The sequence below is a fragment of the Oncorhynchus tshawytscha genome, linkage group LG22, assembly GCF_018296145.1.
Source record: "Oncorhynchus tshawytscha isolate Ot180627B linkage group LG22, Otsh_v2.0, whole genome shotgun sequence".
Lineage (NCBI taxonomy): Eukaryota > Metazoa > Chordata > Actinopteri > Salmoniformes > Salmonidae > Oncorhynchus > Oncorhynchus tshawytscha.
Genome location: NC_056450.1, coordinates 42,393,516 through 42,404,805, shown reverse-complemented (window position 1 = coordinate 42,404,805; position 11,290 = coordinate 42,393,516). Strand labels below are relative to the sequence as shown.

Below are 11,290 nucleotides of genomic sequence, written 5' to 3'. Positions count from 1 at the left end.
GGCTCGTCACTGTTCATTCATCTAGTAAAGTCATACGATTCACATCGCTTCCTGTCTCACTCATCAGCATAGCAGGTATTTATAGGGTAGTGTCACAATGGTACCTCATTAGTATAGCAGGTATTTATAGGGTAGTGTCATAATGGTACCTCATTAGCATAGCAGGTATTTATAGGGTAGTGTCATAATGGTACCTCATTAGCATAGCAGGTATTTATAGGGTAGTGTCATAATGGTACCTCATTAGCATAGCAGGTATTTATAGGGTAGTGTCACAATGGTACCTCATTAGTATAGCAGGTATTTATAGGGTAGTGTCATAATGGTACCTCATTAGCATAGCAGGTATTTATAGGGTAGTGTCATAATGGTACCTCATTAGCATAGCAGGTATTTATAGGGTAGTGTCACAATGGTACCTCATTAGCATAGCAGGTATTTATAGGGTAGTGTCATAATGGTACCTCATTAGCATAGCAGGTATTTATAGGGTAGTGTCATAATGGTACCTCATTAGCATAGCAGGTATTTATAGGGTAGTGTCATAATGGTACCTCATTAGCATAGCAGGTATTTATAGGGTAGTGTCATAATGGTACCTCATTAGCATAGCAGGTATTTATAGGGTAGTGTCACAATGGTACCTCATTAGTATAGCAGGTATTGATAGGGTAGTGTCATAATGGTACCTCATTAGCATAGCAGGTATTTATAGGGTAGTGTCATAATGGTACCTCATTAGCATAGCAGGTATTTATAGGGTAGTGTCACAATGGTACCTCATTAGTATAGCAGGTATTTATAGGGTAGTGTCATAATGGTACCTCATCAGCATAGCAAGTATTTATAGGGTAGTGTCATAATGGTACCTCATTAGCATAGCAGGTATTGATAGGGTAGTGTCATAATGGTACCTCATCAGCATAGCAAGTATTTATAGGGTAGGTATGTATCACTGTAGAGTCAGACCTTCACAGACCTCCATGGTACCACTGTACAGTCAGACCTTCACAGATCTCCATGGTACCACAGTACAGTCAGACCTTCACAGACCTCCATGGTACCACTGTACAGTCAGACCTTCACAGACCTCCATGGTACCACAGTACAGTCAGACCTTCACAGACCTCCATGGTACCACTGTACAGTCAGACCTTCACAGACCTCCATGGTACCACAGTACAGTCAGACCTTCACAGACCTCCATGGTACCACTGTACAGTCAGACCTTCACAGACCTCCATGGTACCACAGTACAGTCAGACCTTCACAGACCTCCATGGTACCACAGTACAGTCAGACCTTCACAGACCTCCATGGTACCACAGTACAGTCAGACCTTCACAGACCTCCATGGTACCACAGTACAGTCAGACCTTCACAGATCTGAACTGTAGGTTTAATATGGGTTTAATCACGGTGCTAATGAAGCAACATTCAGCTGAATAGAATCAGACTGTGTTCAGTAGACCCAGACTGTGTTCAGTAGACCCAGACTGTGTTCAGTAGACTCAGACTGTGTTCAGTAGACTCAGACTGTGTTCAGTAGACCCAGACTGTGTTCAGTAGACCCAGACTGTGTTCAGTAGACTCAGACTGTGTTCAGTAGACTCAGACTGTGTTCAGTAGACTCAGACTGTGTTCAGTAGATCCAGACTGTGTTCACTAGACCCAGAGAACATCGGCCGTGATGGATGTAATGGATAGGCTATTTCTTTACAATAAGACCTATAGATTATCATTTCTATGATGCTCTGTTCTGTCCTGCACTAAACCTGTTTACAACAAAAAAACTATTCTCCTTTTGAGTTTCCACTGAGCCACAGCTGTTTATCTAATCAATATAGTAGCTCATTGCTGGAGCTATAGCAACTCACAGACTAGTGTGCAGTCAGCCGGTGTGTTCTGTTAACACACATTGAACACACACACACACATAGACACACTCTCTCTCATTCAGACTCTGCCTCTGTCTCTCTCTTTCTCACTCTTTCTCTCCCTCTCCCTCAGACTCTCCCTCTCAGACTCTCCCTCTCAGACTTCCCTCTCCCTCAGACTCTCCCTCTCTGTCGCTCTCTCTTTCTCTCTCTTTCTCTCCCTCTCCCTCAGACTCTCCCTCTCTGACTCTCCCTCTCCCCCAGACTCTCCCTCTCCCTCAGACTCTCCATCTCAGAATCTCCCTCTCCCTCAGACTCTCCCTCTCTGTCGCTCTCTCTTTCTCTCTCTTTCTCTCCCTCTCCCTCAGACTCTCCCTCTCTGTCGCTCTCTCTTTCTCTCTCTTTCTCTCCCTCTCCCTCAGACTCTCCCTCTCTGTCGCTCTCTCTTTCTCTCTCTTTCTCTCCCTCTCCCTCAGACTCTCCCTCTCTGTCGCTCTCTCTTTCTCTCTCTTTCTCTCCCTCTCCCTCAGACTCTCCCTCTCTATCGCTCTCTCTTTCTCTCTCTTTCTCTCCCTCTCCCTCAGACTCTCCCTCTCAGACTCTCCCTCTCCCTCAGACTCTCCCTCTGTCGCTCTCTCTTTCTCTCTCTTTCTCTCCCTCTCCCTCAGACTCTCCCTCTCAGACTCTCCCTCTCCCTCAGGCTCTCCCTCTCCCTTAGACTCCCTCTCACTCTCCCTCTCCCCCAGACTCTCACTCTCCCTCAGACTCTCCCTCTCAGACTCTCTCTCTCTCTCTCTCTCTCTCTCTCAGACTCTCTCTGTCTTCCACTTTAAACATTCACCACGAATCTCTTTACTCATTGGTGAATACTGTAGGTGTGCCGACTGACACAGGTGTAGACTAGAGAGGGAAACCGTGTTGACAGGTGTAATATCCAGACTCATCTCACTGTTTACCCTACATAGCCTACTGTAAAACTGCTGTGTGACACTTTTAGTATTTTCCTTTTAGATACGATATTTAACTAAACATGAATTGAATGAATGAGTTTTACCACAGTGAAATGTACCCGCTGTGTATTGATCAATGATCCAAGTAATGCTCCGGACTCGTATGACGTAAACAGCCGCTTCGCTGTGAGCGCTTGCTGTCAGTCCTAGCCTACATAACAGTATTGAGTCCTTGGTTAGGAAATGATCTCTGCATTGAAATACATAATTGACAAACGGTTATTCAGTGTGATACGTTTAATAAGAATGTAATGACATTTAATAGCCAATTAAACGATGAGACGTTTTTGCCTGTCTGAGAAATCGCTCTCTCTCTCTCACAGCCCCTCCCGTCTCACTCTCACCCTCTCCCTTTCCCCAAATCTCTTTCCTACAACAAACATGGCAGCTAAATCGGATGGAGCAGCCGTGTCTGTGCGGAATACCGACAACCTCGTAGCACCACCACCCCGATCTATTATAGCAGACAAGCCCGACCAGGATGCCTCTCCGTACCACTATGCCTCCAAGCCTTACTCGCTCCTGGACTGCTACTGGGTGATGTGCGCCCTGTTTGTCTTCTTCTCAGACGTGGCCACCGACCTGTGGCTTGCCGCGGACTACTACCTGAGACGGGACTACTGGTGGTTCGGGCTGACACTGGTCTTCGTGGTGGTTCCCTCCACCGTGGTTCAGGTGTTGAGTTTTAGATGGTTTGTCTACGACTACACGGATAACAGTGGTAGCAGCAGCGGTGCCGTAGGAGACCAGTGTAATTTCAGCACCAAGGGCAGCGCCAACACCTATGAAAAGCGCGGCGGTGACGGATGCTCGTCTGCGGGGCTGGCTGGGACAGGGAGCGAGACTCGGAGATGCTGCAGAGTGTGCATGTGGTTTTTTCAGAGTACCCTTCACATCCTCCAACTTGGCCAAGTCTGGAGGTGAGATACAGAGTGTATTAATATGAAGTCCATCTGCTACATAGAAGAAAGGCAATAAAAAGGAGGAAGTGATCGATGGGAGACACGTGTGCACTTGAACGTGCAGACAGACGACCTGCTCCGTACCCTCTCTCAGAGAGGTTATAATCAAACTGGTCTCTTAGACTCGACATAACATAGTACATATACATTTAGTCTTAGAGACCCGTAGGTTATGTTTGGTGTGGTTACACAAGACAGAAGATGACTTAATAAGGTAAAAGGAGCGAAAGGAGGAGGGTGGTTGGTTAGACGTATAAACCAAAAGTTGCTTGTTTGAATTTCATCGTGGACAACTTTATAATTGTTTTCTGATTAACAACTTTGCAACTGCTTATAACTTTGTTTTTGTTGCTATTGTACAACTACTTAGCATGTTAGCTAACGTTAACCTAACACTTTCAGCTAACCCTTTAACCTAACTCCTAACCTTAACCTCAACTTTAACCCCTAACCCCTAGAACTAGCTAACGTTAGCCACATAGCCCCAACAAATAGGAATTCGTAACATATCATACGTTTTTCAAATTCATAACATGTTGTACTTTTTTCCAAATTCGTAATATATTGCACGAATTTCAATTCATAACATATCATATGAATTGTAATCTGTAACATATCACACGAAATGGAAAGATGGCCATCCACAAACGAATACATACCATACGAAACGTAACATCATACTAAATGGAGTGTCTGGGATTTATCCTACAAAATAATACGAAATGTTCTGAGACCACGTTGCACTGACAGATGGGACCGCATGCGCCAAATCAAATCTACTCCTCCAGTCATGGTCGAGTGATTCTAGAATGTCTCTCTGTGTGTGTGTGTGTGTGTGTGTGTGTGTGTGTGTGTGTGTGTGTGTGTGTGTGTGTGTGTGTGTGTGTGTGTGTGTGTTGTGTTTGCGTGTGCGTTTGCGTGTGCGCGCGCGCGTGTGTGCGTGTCTGTGTGTGCGTGTGTGTGTGTGAGGGTTGGGAGAGAAAACAGTGTCGCTGTGCTAGCTGGTGGCCCCGGGGTTCTGGTAGAGGGAGAAGCAGACTGTCAGAGTGTTAGATTGAGCTGAAAAGGATAGTATTATCGACCAAGACGTCTGTCTGCCTCTTGTCCATGACTGGTAGGCAGGTTGGGGCTGTCGCTGGTCTGATGTGCTGTTCAATGTCTCTGTTTAAAATGTGTGTGAGGTGAATTTACACAGTTCTGGTAGTGTTTCATGATGGAATGATGACGATGATGATGGTGATGGTGGTGATGATGGTGGTGATGGAGATGATAATGATGGTGATGAGGATGGTGGTGGTGATGATGGAATGATGACGATGATGATGATGGTGGTGGTGATGATGATGGTGGTGATGATGATGGTAGTGATGGTGGTGATGGTGATGATGATGGTAGTGAGGATGATGATGGTGATGATGATGATGACGATGTTGGTGGCAATGATGATGATGATGATGACGGTGATGATGGTGGTGATGATAATGGTGATGATTAGGATGATGATGGTGATGATGATGGTGAAGATGATGGTGATGATGACGGTGATGATGATGATGATGATGATGGTGATGATGGTTGCGCATATTGCTATTTGTCCATGATCTCTTTGTACAAACTGTCATAAATATTTAATGTAAGTAGATATAGACTGCCACATATGTTTGTAAGACGTACACAACCTTTCTCTGTCCACATACAGTATTTCCTGTTGTCTAGCCACTGCCAGTCCACAATTAGCACAACCTGAGGCCAGGTTAATTAACAATCACCTGCCATCCACTAAGTTAAAAGGAATCAAACAGGGCAGAGACTCAGGGGGAATGCTAATATGGTATAAATATGAACTAATTCATTCAATCGAATTGATCAAAACAGGAGAATTCTTTATATGGTGAAAGATCAACAAAAACATCTTCCTCTGTGCCACATATATTCCCCCCGCAGAGTCACCCTACTTCAATGAAGAGAGTTTCTCCATTCTAGAGGGGGAAATTAGTCCCTTTCAGGCCCAAGGCAACACACTGGTCTGTGGAGACCTGAATGCTGGAACAGCAGAAGAACCAGACACTATTAACAGTCATGGGGATAAACACCTACCAGGAAGCAACAACCTTTCCCTCCCCACATACAGACAAGAAGGAACAACCTTTCCCTCCCCACATACAGACAGGAAGCAACAACCTTTCCCTCCCCACCTACAAACAGGAAGCAGCAACCTTTCCCTCCCCACATACAGACAGGAAGCAACAACCTTTCCCTCCCCACATACAGACAGGAAGCAGTAACCTTTCCCTCCCCACCTACAGACAGGAAGCAGTAAACTTTCCCTCCCCACCTACAGACAGGAAGCAACAACCTTTCCCTCCCCACATACAGACAGGAAGCAACAACCTTTCCCTCCCCACATACAGACAGGAAGCAACAACCTTTCCCTCCTCACATACAGACAGGAAGCAACAACCTTTCCCTCCTCACATACAGACAGGAAGCAGTAACCTTTCCCTCCCCACATACAGACAGGAAGCAACAACCTTTCCCTCCCCACCTACAGACAGGAAGCAGTAACCTTTCCCTCCCCACCTACAGACAGGAAGCAGTAACCTTTCCCTCCCCACCTACAGACAGGAAGCAGTAACCTTTCCCTCCCCACCTACAGACAGGAAGCAACAACCTTTCCCTCCCCACATACAGACAGGAAGCAACAACCTTTCCCTCCCCACATACAGACAGGAAGCAACAACCTTTCCCTCCCCACATACAGACAGGAAGCAGCAACCTTTCCCTCCCCACATACAGACAGGAAGCAACAACCTTTCCCTCCCCACATACAGACAGGAAGCAGCAACCTTTCCCTCCTCACATACAGACAGGAAGCAACAACCTTTCCCTCCCCACATACAGACAGGAAGCAGCAACCTTTCCCTCCCCACATACAGACAGGAAGCAACAACCTTTCCCTCCCCACATACAGACAGGAAGCAGCAACCTTTCCCTCCTCACATACAGACAGGAAGCAGCAACCTTTCCCTCCCTACATACCCCCACAGAAACAACTATGACAAAGTGAAAACTAAAAGGAGCACAGCTCCTGCAACTCTGTGGAACACTGGGTCTGTTCATAGTCAATGGTAGGCTGAGAGGGGACTCTTTTGGTAGGTACACCTACAGCTCTGTGGAACACTGGGTCTGTACATAGTTCATGGTAGGCTGAGAGGGGACTCTTTTGGTAGGTATACCTACAGCTCATCCCTTGGCAGCAGCACTGTAGACTACTTCCTCGACAACCTAAACCCAGAGTCTCTCAGAGCCTTCATAGTCAGCCCACCACCTCTCTCTGTGCCTTCACAGTCAGCCCACTAACACCTCTCTCTGAGCCTTCACAGTCAGCCCACTGACACCTCTCTCTGAGCCTTCACAGTCAGCCCACTAACACCTCTCTCTGAGCCTTCACAGTCAGCCCACTAACACCTCTCTCAGAGCCTTCACAGTCAGCCCACTAACACCTCTCTCAGAGCCTTCACAGTCAGCCCACTAACACCTCTCAGAGCCTTCACAGTCAGCCCACTAACACCTCTCTCAGAGCCTTCACAGTCAGCCCACTAACACCTCTCTCAGAGCCTTCACAGTCAGCCCACTAACACCTCTCTCAGAGCCTTCACAGTCAGCCCACTAACACCTCTCTCTGAGCCTTCACAGTCAGCCCACTAACACCTCTCTCAGAGCCTTCACAGTGAGCCCACTAACACCTCTCTCAGAGCCTTCACAGTCAGCCCACTAACACCTCTCTCAGAGCCTTCACAGTCAGCCCACTAACACCTCTCTCAGAGCCTTCACAGTCAGCCCACTAACACCTCTCTCAGAGCCTTCACAGTCAGCCCACTAACACCTCTCTCAGAGCCTTCACAGTCAGCCCACTAACACCTCTCTCTGAGCCTTCACAGTCAGCCCACTAACACCTCTCTCAGAGCCTTCACAGTCAGCCCACTAACACCTCTCTCAGAGCCTTCACAGTCAGCCCACTAACACCTCTCTCAGAGCCTTCACAGTCAGCCCACTGACACCACTCTCAGAGCCTTCACAGTCAGCCCACTAACACCTCTCTCAGAGTCTTCACAGTCAGCCCACTGACACCACTCTCAGAGCCTTTACAGTCAGCCCACTAACACCTCTCTCAGAGCCTTCACAGTCAGCCCACTAACACCTCTCTCAGAGCCTTCACAGTCAGCCCACTAACACCTCTCTCAGAGCCTTCACAGTCAGCCCACTAACACCTCTCTCAGAGCCTTCACAGTCAGCCCACTAACACCTCTCTCAGAGCCTTCACAGTCAGCCCACTAACACCTCTCTCAGAGCCTTCACAGTCAGCCCACTAACACCTCTCTCAGAGCCTTCACAGTCAGCCCACTAACACCTCTCTCTGAGCCTTCACAGTCAGCCCACTGACACCACTCTCAGAGCCTTCACAGTCAGCCCACTAACACCTCTCTCAGAGCCTTCACAGTCAGCCCACTAACACCTCTCTCAGAGCCTTCACATTCAGCTCACTAACACCTCTCTCAGAGCCTTCACAGTCAGCCCACTAACACCTCTCTCAGAGCCTTCACAGTCAGCCCACTAACACCTCTCTCAGAGCCTTCACAGTCAGCCCACTAACACCTCTCTCAGAGCCTTCACAGTCAGCCCACTAACACCTCTCTCAGAGCCTTCACAGTCAGCCCACTAACACCTCTCTCAGAGCCTTCACATTCAGCCCACTAACACCTCTCTCAGAGCCTTCACAGTCAGCCCACTAACACCTCTCTCAGAGCCTTCACATTCAGCTCACTAACACCTCTCTCAGAGCCTTCACAGTCAGCCCACTAACACCTCTCTCAGAGCCTTCACAGTCAGCCCACTAACACCTCTCTCAGACCACAGTAAAATCACAGTGTATCTGAGAAGAGCAGAACCCAACCATGAAGCATCACGACCCAATAAATGACATGGTACAAAACAGGCCTATAGATGGAGTGCAAACAGTACAGACATCTACCAAAAAGCAATTAGTAGCCAAAAAAAACAATCTCTCCTGGACAGTCATCTTGAAAAGCCAAAATGTAGAAAGTTCACTGCCCAATCACAGTCTAGTCACTGCCCAATCACAGTCTAGTCACTGCCCAATCACAGCCTAGTCACTGCCCAATCACAGCCTAGTCACTGCCCAATCACAGCCTAGTCACTGCCCAGTCACTGCCCAATCACAGCCCGGTCACTGCCCAATCACAGCCCGGTCACTGCACAATCACAGCCCGGTCACTGCCCAGTCACAGTCTAGTCACTGCCCAATCACAGTCTAGTCACTGCCCAATCACAGTCTAGTCACTGCCCAATCACAGCCTAGTCACTGCCCAGTCACAGTCTAGTCACTGCCCAGTCACAGTCTAGTCACTGCCCAGTCACAGTCTAGTCACTGCCCAGTCACAGTCTAGTCACTGCCCAGTCACAGTCTAGTCACTGCCCAGTCACAGTCTAGTCACTGCCCAATCACAGCCTAGTCACTGCCCAATCACAGTCTAGTCACTGCCCAATCACAGTCTAGTCACTGCCCAATCACAGTCTAGTCACTGCCCAATCACAGTCTAGTCACTGCCCAATCACAGTCTAGTCACTGCCCAATCACAGCCTAGTCACTGCCCAATCACAGTCTAGTCACTGCCCAATCACAGTCTAGTCACTGCCCAATCACAGTCTAGTCACTGCCCAATCACAGCCTAGTCACTGCCCAATCACAGTCTAGTCACTGCCCAATCACAGCCTAGTCACTGCCCAATCACAGTCTAGTCACTGCCCAATCACAGTCTAGTCACTGCCCAATCACAGTCTAGTCACTGCCCAATCACAGTCTAGTCACTGCCCAATCACAGTCTAGTCACTGCCCAATCACAGCCTAGTCACTGCCCAATCACAGCCTAGTCACTGCCCAATCACAGTCTAGTCACTGCCCAATCACAGTCTAGTCACTGCCCAATCACAGTCTAGTCACTGCCCAATCACAGTCTAGTCACTGCCCAATCACAGCCTAGTCACTGCCCAGTCACAGTCTAGTCACTGCCCAATCACAGCCTAGTCACTGCCCAATCACAGTCTAGTCACTGCCCAATCACAGCCCGGTCACTGCCCAAATACAGCCTAGTCACTGCCCAATCACAGTCTAGTCACTGCCCAATCACAGCCTAGTCACTGCCCAGTCACAGTCTAGTCACTGCCCAATCACAGCCTAGTCACTGCCCAATCACAGTCTAGTCACTGCCCAATCACAGCCTAGTCACTGCCCAGTCACAGCCTAGTCACTGCCCAATCACAGTCTAGTCACTGCCCAGTCACAGTCTAGTCACTGCCCAATCACAGCCTAGTCACTGCCCAATCACAGCCTAGTCACTGCCCAGTCACAGCCTAGTCACTGCCCAGTCACAGCCTAGTCACTGCCCAATCACAGTCTAGTCACTGCCCAGTCACAGTCTAGTCACTGCCCAGTCACAGTCTAGTCACTGCCCAGTCACAGCCTAGTCACTGCCCAGTCACAGTCTAGTCACTGCCCAATCACAGTCTAGTCACTGCCCAATCACAGTCTAGTCACTGCCCAATCACAGCCTAGTCACTGCCCAGTCACAGTCTAGTCACTGCCCAGTCACAGTCTAGTCACTGCCCAGTCACAGTCTAGTCACTGCCCAGTCACAGTCTAGTCACTGCCCAGTCACAGTCTAGTCACTGCCCAGTCACAGTCTAGTCACTGCCCAATCACAGCCTAGTCACTGCCCAATCACAGTCTAGTCACTGCCAATCACAGTCTAGTCACTGCCCAATCACAGTCTAGTCACTGCCCAATCACAGTCTAGTCACTGCCCAATCACAGTCTAGTCACTGCCCAATCACAGCCTAGTCACTGCCCAATCACAGTCTAGTCACTGCCCAATCACAGTCTAGTCACTGCCCAATCACAGTCTAGTCACTGCCCAATCACAGCCTAGTCACTGCCCAATCACAGTCTAGTCACTGCCCAATCACAGCCTAGTCACTGCCCAATCACAGTCTAGTCACTGCCCAATCACAGTCTAGTCACTGCCCAATCACAGTCTAGTCACTGCCCAATCACAGTCTAGTCACTGCCCAATCACAGTCTAGTCACTGCCCAATCACAGCCTAGTCACTGCCCAATCACAGCCTAGTCACTGCCCAATCACAGTCTAGTCACTGCCCAATCACAGTCTAGTCACTGCCCAATCACAGTCTAGTCACTGCCCAATCACAGTCTAGTCACTGCCCAATCACAGCCTAGTCACTGCCCAGTCACAGTCTAGTCACTGCCCAATCACAGCCTAGTCACTGCCCAATCACAGTCTAGTCACTGCCCAATCACAGCCCGGTCACTGCCCAAATACAGCCTAGTCACTGCCCAATCACA

General features: G+C 48.6%; 1 protein-coding gene across 1 annotated transcript in view; it reads left to right on the top strand.

Moving 5' to 3' along the window:
* The first annotated feature begins 3,268 nt into the window (after window positions 1-3,268).
* The window catches only part of LOC112240599 (XK-related protein 7-like), a 73,882-nt gene continuing 65,860 nt past the window's right edge, over window positions 3,269-11,290 (top strand). The window contains exon 1 of the mRNA XM_042303592.1: window positions 3,269-3,807. Coding sequence (XP_042159526.1) covers window positions 3,269-3,807 — 539 coding nt within the window. The remainder of the gene's footprint in view (window positions 3,808-11,290) is intronic.